This window comes from Oryzias melastigma, linkage group LG17 (assembly GCF_002922805.2).
Source record: "Oryzias melastigma strain HK-1 linkage group LG17, ASM292280v2, whole genome shotgun sequence".
Lineage (NCBI taxonomy): Eukaryota > Metazoa > Chordata > Actinopteri > Beloniformes > Adrianichthyidae > Oryzias > Oryzias melastigma.
This window is the reverse complement of record NC_050528.1, coordinates 17,506,182-17,519,820: the sequence shown is the minus strand read 5'-3', so window position 1 is coordinate 17,519,820 and position 13,639 is coordinate 17,506,182. Positions and strand designations below refer to the sequence as shown.

The following is a 13,639-nucleotide window of genomic DNA, read 5'->3' as shown; positions in this document are numbered from 1 at the left end:
GTTGAAATTCGACGCCCTTGACATACGAATTGCCCTCGGTCGTGTACATAGTTATAAATGAGACATATATTCAAATACAGCCGCCCACCGCCCCCGCTTGCTGGATAGGTGTTCATGAAACCGCGGCTGGTATTAAAGCAGCTTAACAGTGACAAAAATATGCTTAGACAAGTTATATTTCTCTCCAAATACACCATTTTAGTAGATTTACTTACCGTTTGTAGATCACTTTTCCCAGCTCTGATAAAGAGCCGCAGCACATGGAAAGTTCTCGTCGTCTGAGCCTTTCTTTCTTACACGGGGTTTACTAAGCCAACCCCCAGGGGCCGCTTAAGAGTTAACGCTGAGGAGACGTGAACAGGATCTCTCTTCAGTGTTATTTAGCTTGGTTTGGCTAACTCTGATAAATAACTCCAACACTGAACCCTGTTTAAATCGCAATGTGTTGAAATAACACTTCAAGAGTTAAAATCAACTCTGGTTTGTTTAACCCCGAAATTTCAACACTCCAGTTTTTGCTGTGATTCCAATATGTCAAAGACTTGGAGTCCTAAAATTGTCGCAAACAGCAATTATTCATTTCTCCTTCATAAGCATTTGCAAACGGTTGGCACTTCGGTGAATTAAAAAGGATGCCATCCAAACGTCACTACCCAAACTCACTCCCTGATTGGTCAAAGTTTGATCTGGTTTAGCTTTCAATGGTTGCATGTTTTGCATGTAGAGCTTAAACTGGTCATAAAAATTTGCGTAGCAACAAGTAAACACTTGTTTTGAGTACAGAAGCCCGAAACGGCCATTTAAGCTTGTTTACACACTTTTCATCGGAAGTGCTCACCTGAATGTAGCTTAAGAGGCAATTAAAAATACACAAACTGCCATGCTCTTTAGCATCAAGGCTGAGATCTGAGGGTCAATACACAAAGGATTGTGTGTTAAACCTCTAGTTTCATCCTGAATAAAATATTTAAGTGTATTTATTTATTTATTTATTTAAGTAATGTAATTAGTGGCTCTATCTTGAAAATCTTCTATCCCTATTTTGCAATGCAAAGCCTCCAGTGAAGCAGCTTCAGATAAAACTGTTCCTCTTTTGCAGTTATTTGCAGACTCAGTCTATCACCTGGTGAGAAACAAGTACTCACAGCTGACGGAGTCCTCCTCGCATGCCCAGCCTAAGGTGCTGGCAGGGGTTGTTATGAGCAGAGGTGAGAGGAACCCATGAGAAGTCACTACAATCATGTGGTTTCTCAATATATTTCAGAAACAAGAATTTGCATCAGTTTTCTTTCCCTTTTTTGGGTCGACTTTACATCTGCCTGAAGCTACTCTCCTCTGTCAACAGGATTTGACTTCAGCTCAGCTCAGGTCGTGTCTTTGGCCACTGGCACCAAGTGTTTGGATCTGGAGGATGTGAGTGACACTGGATGTATTCTCAGAGACTGTCACGCTGAGGTCATCAGCCGGAGGGCGCTGGTTCGCTTCCTGTACGCTCAGCTGGAGCTGCTGCTTTGGTACAAACAACAGCTGAACTAATTTGTGTTGTCGGTTTTATTCTAGATTTTCTGTAAGGACCCTTTTGTCATTCAGGTCATGGAATTATTGGTCCTAGAATACTTATACATTAATACAAAAAAAGTTATAATTTCCACTGCAGTCTTTAGGAGTGATGATAATAGGCTCAGGGATGAATACACCAGTGGAACCGCTCATGTTAGATGTCATGGAGATTATTCAGAGAAACAGGTTTAACAGAGATGGTTTGGAGACATTGAGAGGAGGGATAGTGATCACGTTAGTACAGGATGCTAAGGTTGAAGCTACCAGGAAAGAGCCTTAAAGAACGACCAAAGAGGAGGTTTCACTTGAAGTTCCAGCTCTAGAGTTTCAGTCAACCTCACAGGCCTAAAGAATCCCTGTGTTGTCATGTTTCCATCTCTTTCTCCATTGAAGCACGCCAGACGATAGCAAAGAACAGTCGATCTTCGTTAGAAATAAAGACAACAGCTTCCGGCTGCGGGAGGGCATCCTCTTCCACATGTACGTCAGCTCATCACCGTGTGGAGACGCTCGACTCAACTGCCCCTATGAGACCACAGCTGCATGTGAGACTACTCTAAACACGCTTGAAACATGTTTTTGTTTTGCTTCTCAAATACTCCGGCTGTGTTCTCTGTCCCCCTTTCAGATCCCAGCAGGAGGTTTCGCTTCCACCTTAGGGTAAAGGTCAATGGTGGCGAGGGGACGCTGCCCGTCGCTGCTCAGAGATCCAGAGACTTTGTGTTGCCGAGTAAACCTTTGCTCACCATGTCCTGCACTGATAAACTAGCAAAGTAAGTATAGAGTAGTTGGTATTCTGCATCATTTTTACATAAAATTTGTAAATATGGTTGAACATTACTTTATATTCATTTTGTTTGAGTTTTCTGTGGATCCTATTGAGCAGTCACAGCTGCCTGCACTTTAGTAAATAGCCACACTTTATATAAGGACCTCTTCAGTCATCTTCTTTGTTGGCTCCTCTTGTTTGATGGCCTGTCTTCTGTGCCTATAATCTTTAAGTTTTGTACTATATAAATAAATTGTTGGGACTTTGCCTGTGATTTTTCCTGCATCTTGGTTTTAATAAGGGGTGCTGCTCAGTGGACGCTTCCGCAGTGAACCTTGAACTGTCTTGTTCTTGGTTGTACTGAAAAACAATGAATTTCCCCCCAGGGGATTAATGAAGTATCTTGATTGATTGATTAATCTGCTTGCTTGACTGTGACAAACACTAGTTGCATTCTAAATAACTGCTGCAACCTTTACACATTCATTAAAAAAATATTTGTGTTTCCCTCTGATCAAAAATAGGTGTAGTGGCACTAACGTAAACAAAGCACACCTATACCACACACTGTATTTAGTATTCACACATAATTTCAATTACAATGTCACAAACATATCCTCCATCATGAGAAAAATACCACGAGAACATGTTAAAAACACCCAAAACAAAGATTTTAATCATAGTCTGTCTTTAGCTTCTCTTATTATATTTTTAATATAGCATTTTTTGCCTTAATTTTGATTTGTTGTATTGTCTAATTCTTTGAAAAGTTTGATTGATATTAAACTAGTAAGTCGTACAAAAAAGTTGGGGACTGCTGCCTCACAGGACCAAGTAGACACTACCAACTCTGCTTCCCTGTGCTGTACTGCCCCCTTGTGATGACTTTGGCTTCATTCAAAGTGCCATTTATTATCCTATGGGAGACAAAAGAGATTATCATCCAGTAATCTATGTCTATGGTCTGAACAGGTGGTGCGTTGTGGGCGTGCAGGGGGCGCTCCTGTCTCACCTGGTGGAGCCGGTTTACCTGCACAGTCTAACCGTGGGCACGCTCTGCCACACTGGACATCTGGCCAGAGGCATGGCTCGCCGCCTTGCCCCCGTCAAACACCTGCCCCTACCCTACAGACGACAGCAGCTGCTGCTAGCCTGTAGGTCCAAACAGAGTCCTGAAACATTCAAACCAGCATCACATTCAACATAAATGCTAAGATTCTCAACTGTAAAAGGGTGTGTCCTTAAATGTCAGAAAATCTCTGGATGTGAATACATGTCAAGTTTTACAAATACATTATTTAAGCAGCCTCTTTGAGCGGATATTAAAGATATTACAGTTTCCACCTCTCTCCTTGCAGGTTTGAGCAGCAGAGATGTTCGACCGTCAGGAAAAGCTTCCAGCATTAGTCTAAACTGGAGCAGTGGGGACGGATGCCTGGAGGAGGTGAGCACGTCCTCGGGGAGGAGGAAGGACTCGGGGACCCCGTCACGGCTCTGCAGGCACTCGCTGTTCACCCGCTGGCTGCAGCTGCAGAGGCAGGTGAGAAACACCAAACCTTCCTCAGATTCATGAGTCACTTCTGCAGAGTCACTCAAGTGTTAAATCAAAATATGAAAAATGTTTGAAACATGATGGTGGGATTTTGGTCTGAAGGTCAGACACCAGTCAGTAAAACAGCAAAGTGGAATTCTTCTGGAGTGCCATTTTTAAAGATTCTTTAAAAACTTTTGAGGTTGAACTGAAAATGCACATTTTTAATTTTTTTTACTAAAACCTAAAAGTTTAAATACACAAAAAAACTGAAAGATTCTGCTTTTCTTTTTGATCAGAAGGATTTAATTTTATCACAGCTTTCCTTCAGTTTCTTTTCAGAATCTTCCTAGAAAAGTGAGCACTGTTTCATCATTTTTCCAGAAGTTTTTCTCACCTCTTCAGACCATGTTTGTGTTCTTCTCTCTCAGCTAAATGGACCGGCCTCAGGCTCACAAGCCTCTACAGAATCTTTCTCTGCATGTAAAATGTCGGCTGGACGGTACCAGAGGGCGCTGCAGCGGTTTGGTAGCGCTCTGAAGGCCGAAGGTCTGGGAGCGTGGTTCAGGAAACCTCTGAAGTTGGGTCACTTCAGTGTCACTGTGTGAAGACGGGTTCTGTACACAGACTCAGTTTTTGATAGCTTACATTTGAGATTTTGGACTCACTCAAAAGCCGTGAGAGAATCTAGACGAACTCTTTTATTGATCTGTTTTGGTCTTAAAACATTAGAAACATCCTGCGGCAAAAAAAAAGTGAGGAATCAAATGGAATCTCTAAAAACGTAGCATCCTCCTGAACTGTTTGTTCATCAGGGCGATCACAGCTTGTATTGAATTTTCTAATCTGAGCCTTATTAACTTACTTTTAAACTGTTGTTTGCACTCATGTGATTCTTCTTTAAAGTCTAAGATCCCAAAATGCCACCACACAGCAAAATAAATGCAAGCCTTCGGCAAAACTATCAGGCGGCCGCATGGCGGCATTTGTATTCAGGAGGTGGTTCCATTTTACAAACCACGCAGCTGCCATGGAAGTTTTACAAATTAAGTTATAATTTTAAAATTACCGGAGGATTTGGAGGTCGTGGAGTGGCTCTTCCTATCCCAAATTTGAAGTTCCAACTGCGAAATAAAAGAAGTTGAGATGTAATCAATTTGATTTTTTGTCATATTTAGTTCACTTAGGCGCTCCATGCTGGACTGTGGATGGACGATAGTGTCTTTGGAGACTCAGCAGAATTCTGTAAACTCAAAAAGTTCCTGAAAGAAGTGAAATGTTTGTTTTTAGGGATTTCTCTGCTTTCCATCATCTTGAACTAAATTTTATAGCTGTTAATATTCTGTGGAGTCGTGTTTGTAGTCAGAAATAAAGAGAGAAGTAAAAATATGTAGACTGTGGATTTGAGACATTCTTGAAGATGAATTTAAAACTCTTTGAAATTTTACACAAATGTTGTGTTCATGTGTTCTTGTTGTCATTTGAACTGAAGAAAGTAAATAAATCAAATCAAATCAAACTTTATTTATAAAAGCGCATTTCATACTAAGAGCAACTCAAAGCACTTTACAATTAAAAACAAAACATACACAGTAAAAGCCCAACCCACCCTTCACACTCACACCCCCCCCCCCCATAACACATACACCCATGACCCAACACACAATGAAAACTTAAAATAAATAAATATGATGGTATGGAGGATTCTATCATACCAGGAGCCAGCTCGGTTAAAAGAACATCGCCACGGCGCTCACCCCGACCGGAACAGCACGGGGTCCACTCCACAGCTGTGAGGCTGCAGTGCAGGACTCCAGCCGCCCCAGCATGGGCAAGAACCACGGCAACGACCCCAGACCAAGCAGACAAGCCCTGATATGATAGATCCCCACAGGAAACACTGGGGGGAAAATGACAGTAATATAATAAAATGAAATACATAAAATGTATGTAAAATAAATAACATTGAAATTGAGATTAAATACATAAAATATTAAATAAAATCCATAAAGAAGAAAGATAATTGAATGAATAAATAAACTAAATAAATGATTAAAAACTAATTTAATAAATAAGCAGATAAGATCAACTAAAAGCAGAATTAATAAGGTGTGTCTTGAGCCTCTTCTTAAAAACCTCTACGGTCTCTGCTGCCCTGAGACTCTCCGGCAGGCTGTTCCACAGGCGAGGACCGCAATGGTAGAACGAAGCTTCACCATGTGTTTTGGTCCTCACCTTAGGAACAACTAACAGGCCAGTGCCGGAGGACCTCAGGGTCCGCGAGGGTTCATACTTTAAAAGAAGATCACTTAAATAAGAAGGCCCAAGACCATAAAAACATTAATAAACCATTAAAAGAATCTTAAAATGCAGAGTGTTAATTGTTAAAATCCTTTCAAACATATGAACTGATAATTTTTTACTAAACTCAAAGATTCGCACGTTTTCTCATTCATTGAATGTTGAGATTATTTTTTTTGTTTGTTTTTTTCTGTTGATTTTAGTTATTTCATAGAATTCTTTCATTGAAGGTGAAATGGTTAAGTCTTCAAAGTTTATCTCAAAAACAATTTTAAACTGTTTATTAAATCAAAAGAGTTAATGTTGTTGTTCACCTTGTCGTGTCATGATAGCTTACATTTCATGGGAAAATGTCCCATTTTCACTATGTTGTACCATGTTTATCAATTATGCAATGCCAAAGAAAAATGAACGTACACATTTTAAAATAAATCTTCTCACATTTTGAACTAATGACCGAATCTGCAGCATTTTTAACAAAATTAATTATCTTTGAACTGCAGTAGGTCAGAGGTCACCTAAACTTCATGTATCATGAACATGTTTTTAAGACATTTTTGAGTTTAAAAATTAGATTAGATCTAATAGCATTGATTTTACTCCTAAAATGGTTTGCAGAACTCTCACATGTAGCATTTAATGCTGGCATGGAAGACCTCTGAGGATTTCTATTTGTGATATTATCTATTGTGCTAAAAAGACATTTGGGTCATTTTTATTTTGTATATTTAAGTTTGAGAAGTGAAAAGTTCTAGCTTGTTTTTCTGCATCATTGTACATCCTTAGTTGGTCCCTAAAGATCTCTTGCTGTAGTTTTTCTCCACATCCACTCCACTCTCCTGCAATCAAGTTTTATGACTGATTCTTTCATTTCTCCATGGTGCTGTGGTTTGTTTGTTGTATCCAAGCATCAGCTCTTGTTTTTGCCTCTCCTGAACCAAAGAAGTAGTTCATTCTGAATGTGGTGCACCCAAAAATGTGCATCCACATTTGGTATTTTATTTTGAAAGCCATTCATTTTTAGTGATTAAAAAATATAATTCAATTTATATTATACATTGATTAAACGCAACCTGTGGGAAAAGAAAGAATTAGGTTATGAGTCTGGAAAGCGGAACCTTCGACACTCTTGCAGCGCCTCCAGGTGGCTGAAGACGGGACAACTTCCTGTTTCCGTCAGAAGTGCTTAGGAGAATGAAGAGAGTGCTCGTGTCGTTCCTGCTCTGAGACTCCTTTTCTTTTTTCCAGGTTAGTACCCGGTTTAAAACGGCAACAGGTGAAAGCCATAATCTTTGGTTTGATTTCTAGTCGATTACCAGTATTATTTGTTTCATAATTTTAACTTAAATCGAGAATCTTTTACTCTTTTTTTTTGGCGAGAACTGGCGGGAAAAGACGAACGGGAAGTGGCCGTTGATCTCGCGAGATTTCGTGTCCGGATGACGATATTTGGGTTATGAGCCAGTGTTTTCATGGTGGCCATGTAGAGTGGTTACATCTATGGCTTTGCGTAGATTTTAATGATTTTTGTGGAACTCCTGACCTAATTTAAACATGTTGAAAAGCATAATTAAGATAAATAGTTCTTGTAGCAGTTTTAAGAAATATTGAATAATAAAGTAAATGTTATTTTGTTTGTTAATTTGAAGGTTGATTCCTAAATGTGCAATGTCCAGCATTTATAAGCTAAGAAGGCTAAATATTAGTGAAAAACATTATTTCATTTAAATTACAGTTATCAAAGCCAAGGTGAATTAAACATATGAAAAATTGAATGTTTCTTTTGTAATTAAAATGTGATATATTAGAAAGGAAAATAGAACAGAGAATTGGGATAATTATTTATTTGACACACTATCAGGTATTTGTTTAGACTTTTATGGTCAAATTGTGGACAAGTGAATGCACTGAATGGACATTTCGATTTTGTTTAAATGATTAAACAGAAGTGCTTCGGAGAATGAAGAGAGTGCTCATGTCGAATGTGAACTTTGTGTTCTGCTGGATGTTCTAAATATATTTTTCTTTCACTGTAGAACTTTGGTTCTCCTAATGTAATTCGGGATCCTGATTGTACCATGTCCTACGAGGAGGAGGCATTGGCAATGCCAAAGGAGCATCCATGTTTATTTCAGAAGTAACATTCTAAAAATAGAATGCAACAACGTTCACAAAGTAGTCTTTTTTTATTAATATATGTTTTAAGGCAGTAAACCCCCTCACTACATTTATAGAGTTTTCTGAGACAGACAAAAAGGGGTATATAACAAGAGACCACTATATTCAATTGCATGTACACCACTGTCTTTCTTCCAAATGGAGGAAAGCACACCAAAAAAAAAGCTACTTTCACCTGTTTCATAACTTTATTCCTGCAATTCAGGTCAGTAATAGGGTACAAATTAATACAACTGTTGATTGGTTGCTGAGACATGGAACCTTGTTGAGATATGTCATGGAATGTGCAAGTTTATCTGTTTTGAGAGGACTTTTATCTTGAAAATGCGGAAGTTAAGCAAGCTGCAATCTCATGGGTAGGGCACATGTCTCCGTGTTGAAAAAACTAGACATGCACTCTGGCTCTGAGTTAAAACAGAATAGGTTTTGTAAGACTTATATTGCTGTAACTTTTATAGTTAATAAATTGTTAGTGTATTTGCTACGCATTCAAATAGAACTTAATTATATTATCTTTTAGTGAAGAAACAAATGCACTTTGAACTGTTGTGAGATTAATGTTTAGAGTTGTAAAAAGATGTGGGAACACGACTCAGGCAAATTAAGGCATTTTAAGTTTATTGCTTGGTCTGCATATGTCAAAAATCAAACTTATTTCATTTTAGGTAAAGATCACAGGGTGCACTAATAATTCACATGAAACTTTCCAGAGCTTCTACATTTATAAGATGGACAAAGTAGAGATCTGTATAAACTTATTAAAACTATTTACCTCAACCACATTTATGTTAAAATATTCTTCTACATTTCTGCAATGTATTTTCTTTAAAACAGTTGAATAATTTGAGTTAATTCAGGTTTTTGGTAAAATTTCATTATAAAGGTCTGAGAATTTTAAAAATCTAAATAAAAACTCCCCAAACAACAGGAAAACTTAAAAAAACTCTTTAAAAGTGTGCGTGTGTGGGAGGGGGGGGGGTAATTTTTAGATGTCAGTAACTTATCAGTCCAGGCCTGAGAGATGCGTCATTGATCTGCTGCTATGAGGGCTGTAACCAACGTTCGAGACAGAGAGATGATTGGGTAAATTCACTGAGACCAGCATCATGGTAGCAACTGGTCAAACTAGTTTGTCTTCTGTAGAAGTGAAGCTCACAGTCTTTGGGTCTGGGAGAAGATATGCATGTTATGTCCATCACAAGAGGCACACAGCTGCAATCTGTTTGTTAATTTGCTAGACAGGAAAGAAAAGAAAAAATAAATGGCGGAGAAAGGAAATGATTTGGATCAAGAAAGGTTCTGTTGTTCCATCTGTCTGGATGTCCTGCAAGATCCGGTGACTATTCCCTGTGGACACAGCTACTGCATGAAGTGTATTCAAAGATTCTGGAATAAAGAGAAAAAAATCTTCAGCTGTCCTCAATGTAGGAAGACCTTCACACCGAGACCTGGTCTGGAAAAAAATATCATGTTAGCAGATTTAGTGGAGGAAGTGAAGAAGACTGGACTCCAAGCTGCTCCTGCTGATCACTGCTATGCTGGACCTGAAGATGTGTCCTGTGATTTCTGCTCTGGAAGAAAACTGAAAGCCATCAAGTCCTGTTTGATCTGTCTGGCCTCTTACTGTGAGAAACACCTTCAACCTCATTTGGATGAAGCTGCATTCAAGAAACACAAGCTGGTGGAACCCTCCAAGAACCTGCAGGAGAACATCTGCTCCATTCATGATGAGGTGATGAAGATGTTCTGTCGTACTGATCAGAAGTGTATCTGTTATCTCTGCTCTGTGGATGAACATAGAGGACACGACACAGTCTCAGCTGCAGCAGAAAGGACTGAGAGGCAGAGAGATCTGGAGGAGAGTCAACAACAAATCCAGCAGAGAATCCAGGACAGAGAGAAAGAGGTGAAGCTGCTTCAACAGGAGGTGGGGGCCATCAATCACTCTGCTGATCAAACAGTGAAGGACAGTGAGAAGATCTTCACTCAGATGACCCGTCTCATCCAGAAAAGAAGCTGTGATGTGAAGCAGCAGATCAGATCCCAGCAACTAACTGAAGTGAGTCGAGTCAAAGATCTTCAGGAGGAGCTGGAGCAGGAGATCACTGAGCTGAAGAGGAGAGACGCTGAGCTGAAGCAGCTCTCACTCACAGAGGATCACAGCCAGTTTCTGCTCAACTACCCCTCACTGCCACCACTCAGTGAGTCCACACACTCATCCAGCATCAATGTCCGTCCTCTGAGATACTTTGAGGAGGTGACAGCAGCTGTGTCAGAGCTCAGAGACAAACTGAAGGACATTCTGAGAGAGGAGCGGACGAACATCTCACCGACATTCACTCGTTTGAATGTTATTCCACCACTGCCAAAGCCTAGGAATAGAGCTCACTGCTTAAAATATTCACATCAAATCACACTGGATCCAAACACAGCACACAGACAACTGTTACTGTCTGAGGAGAACAGAAAGGTGATGTTTTTAAAAAAATCTCAGTCTGATTCTGATCATCCAGACAGATTCACTGACTGGTTTCAGGTTCTGAGTAGAGAGAGTCTGACTGGATGTTGTTACTGGGAGGTAGAGTGGAGAGGAGACTATGTTAATGTAGCAGTCGCATACAGGAACATCAGTAGAACTGGACATGAAAGTGATTTTGGTTTTAATGACAAATCTTGGTCATTAGTCTGTTCCCCAAAAACTTTCTCATTTTTGCACAACAGCATTCGAATATCCATCTCAGCTCCTGTTTCCTCCAGAGTAGGAGTGTACCTGGATCACAGAGCAGGTGTTCTGTCCTTCTACAACGTCTCTGAAAGCATGACTCTCCTCCACAGAGTCCAGACCACATTCACTCAGCCGCTCCATGCTGGACTGAGGTTGTTTTCTGTTGGAACTACAGCACAGTTCTGTAAACTCAAATAGTTTCTGAAGTTCACAAAAGAAGTTACAGGTGTGTGGTTTTTTTTTTGTGATTTCTTTGTGTTTGATCATTTCTTTAGAATGTGGATTTGAGAAATTTTTGAAGATTAATATAAAACCTTTTGGAGTAAAATCTGTTTTCTTGTTTCTTTGAACTTTTGGATTTGACTGTTTGAATTCATATTTCACACAAATGTTTTGTGTTGTTGTCATGTGAACTGAAGGAAGCTGCAACACAAATGTAATCAGTCAATCAGACTTTCTCTGTGTTTGTTCAACACGAAAATTACAAGAGAAGAAACTGAAGGAGAAAATGGTGTTTCTAGATACAATTTTTTTTTTTGCTTCATTTGACAACTTTGGATTGAATATCTGTGTTTTCATCTCTTTGTCCTTGAGAGAAAAGTTGTTTACGTCATTTGGCAATAAAAAAAAAACATCTTGATTATTGTCTTGATTCCAGAGTTTATGTGAAATCTGTTGAAGATAAGTGGGAATAATATGGGAGAAGAACTGTGACAATTCTGTTTAGAGTGGAAAAATCAGTTATTGTTCTGTAATGACAAAAAGTTACATATTGTGTTTTATGAATGTGTTTTAAATCTTCTGTTAGTGAGCAGATTATTTTCAATGTGTTTTTAGATCTCTGTAGTGGTTGCACCAGGCATTGCATTCAAATGTGTTTATTTGAATAAACTTTATTGAAGAGTGCTCATGTAGAGACACAGAAGATCTGTTAGCATGCATGCACTTCGTTGTGTTTTGACAGATTTTGCTGCATACGTCAGAGGTTCCAACACACCGATGCACACACACATACATTACAAAGACCTCTGATCTTCTGTCCCTGTAGATCACATTATAACTGAGCCAGGGGGTGTCCATGTCCCTGTGGTGTTGGTTTCGGGTCCTTCCCCTTGAGAATGAGCCTCTCCAAAATTTCACCAGTAAGGAGCCTCGTTGGCCAATGTTTATAACACTCTTCGGGGACCCCCTTCTCTTGGGCATCCTCTTCATTGCTCTCTCCTGGACCTTCCACGGGGTGGCGGGTAGTGGCCCGATGCATGGGGCAGATCTCCCTTGAGACCCTCATCGTATTTGGAGGAGAACGAATGCTCAGTTGCATCTAAAGAACACCATACCTACTGTAAAGAATGGGGTCGGAAACATCATCCTTTGGGGCTGTTTTTCAGCAAAGGGACCAGGACGACTGATCCATGTGGCGGAAAGAATAAGTAGGGCCACGTATGGTCAGATTTGGAGTCATTTCAGAATGACAATGTTCCCAAACACACTGCCTGGGAAACAAAGGAGGGGCTTTCTACGAAGTGTTTCAAGGTCCTGGAGTGGCTTAGCCAGTCTCTAGAACTCCCTCCATCGAAAATATTTGGGGGAGTTGAAAGTCTGTGTCCCAAGCAACAGCCCCTAAACATCACTGCTCTATAGGAGAGCTGCATGGTGTAACAAGTCAGAGTCAGATGGACCCATATGCAGTCTTATTTAGGGAGCTAAGAGAATACTTGGTAAGCTTGGCATAGGTGAAGAACGGTGAAGGGTTTGTCAAAGACGGAAGCAGAGCAATGGTGATGAGCAGGCAAAGGTCTGGCATGGCAAGGAGTTTGTCACAGGCTGAGGCAGATCAGTGGTCAAAGACTGGCTAGGGTCAAGCCAGGCTTAGACAGGAACAGGACTGTAGGAGAAAATGCAAAGAAATGTAGGATGAAACCATAAGAAGATTTCACACCTGAGAGCAGCTTGAAGCCTCCTTATAAATGTTTGTGGTGATTGCTTAATGAGAAACAGTTGGTAAGGTCTGAGAACAGCAATCAGAGGCTGACGGGAAATTGAGTGAAAATGAGGCTCAGGAGACAGCCAGAACTCAGGAGATGGCTCCCTCTGGTGGTCTGAGGGAGAGACAGGAGACTGATTCATGACACATGGAGGAAAAGGCAAAACTACCAACAACAGTTTGTGAAGACTTACAGAAAACATTTAACTGCTGCCATTACCAACAATATATATAACAAAGTATTGAATTTAACTTTTGTTATCAAATACTTTTTTCCACCATAATTTACAAAAAATCTATTAAATTATTTAAAATCAGACTGTGATTTTCTGAATACTCATTTTGTTTCTCATAGTTGAGGAATACTTATGAACATTATAGCCCTCTCCAATCTTTGTAAGTGGAAGAACTTTCACAGTTGGTGGCTGATTAAATACTTTTTTGCCCCACTGTGTATGCGGGGCAAAAATTATATATATATACACTGCTCACAAAAATTAAATGAACACTTTTTTATTGGGCCTGGCATGAACCGAATTTAACCTGTCTGATAATTTTCTGGTTGGTTAATCAGCTGAGGGCCTCGTTAAT

At 39.8% G+C, this 13,639-nt stretch overlaps 2 protein-coding genes across 2 annotated transcripts in view; both read left to right on the top strand.

Annotated features, from left to right (window-relative positions):
* LOC112159772 (double-stranded RNA-specific editase B2) overlaps positions 1–5,303 on the top strand; it is an 8,401-nt gene extending 3,098 nt beyond the window's left edge. Inside the window, exons 2-8 of the mRNA XM_036216262.1 lie at positions 1,100–1,208; positions 1,346–1,514; positions 1,954–2,105; positions 2,189–2,333; positions 3,302–3,483; positions 3,688–3,869; positions 4,292–5,303. Of these exons, the coding sequence (XP_036072155.1) occupies positions 1,100–1,208; positions 1,346–1,514; positions 1,954–2,105; positions 2,189–2,333; positions 3,302–3,483; positions 3,688–3,869; positions 4,292–4,468 (1,116 nt within the window). The 3' untranslated portion in view covers positions 4,469–5,303. The remainder of the gene's footprint in view (positions 1–1,099; positions 1,209–1,345; positions 1,515–1,953; positions 2,106–2,188; positions 2,334–3,301; positions 3,484–3,687; positions 3,870–4,291) is intronic.
* Positions 5,304–9,319: 4,016 nt separating this feature from the next.
* LOC112159565 (tripartite motif-containing protein 16-like) lies at positions 9,320–12,082 on the top strand. The gene has a single exon (XM_024293722.2). It carries the CDS (start codon positions 9,601–9,603, stop codon positions 11,260–11,262), a length of 1,662 nt encoding a protein of 553 aa, XP_024149490.1. The 5' UTR covers positions 9,320–9,600; the 3' UTR covers positions 11,263–12,082.
* The last annotated feature ends 1,557 nt before the right edge of the window (positions 12,083–13,639 follow it).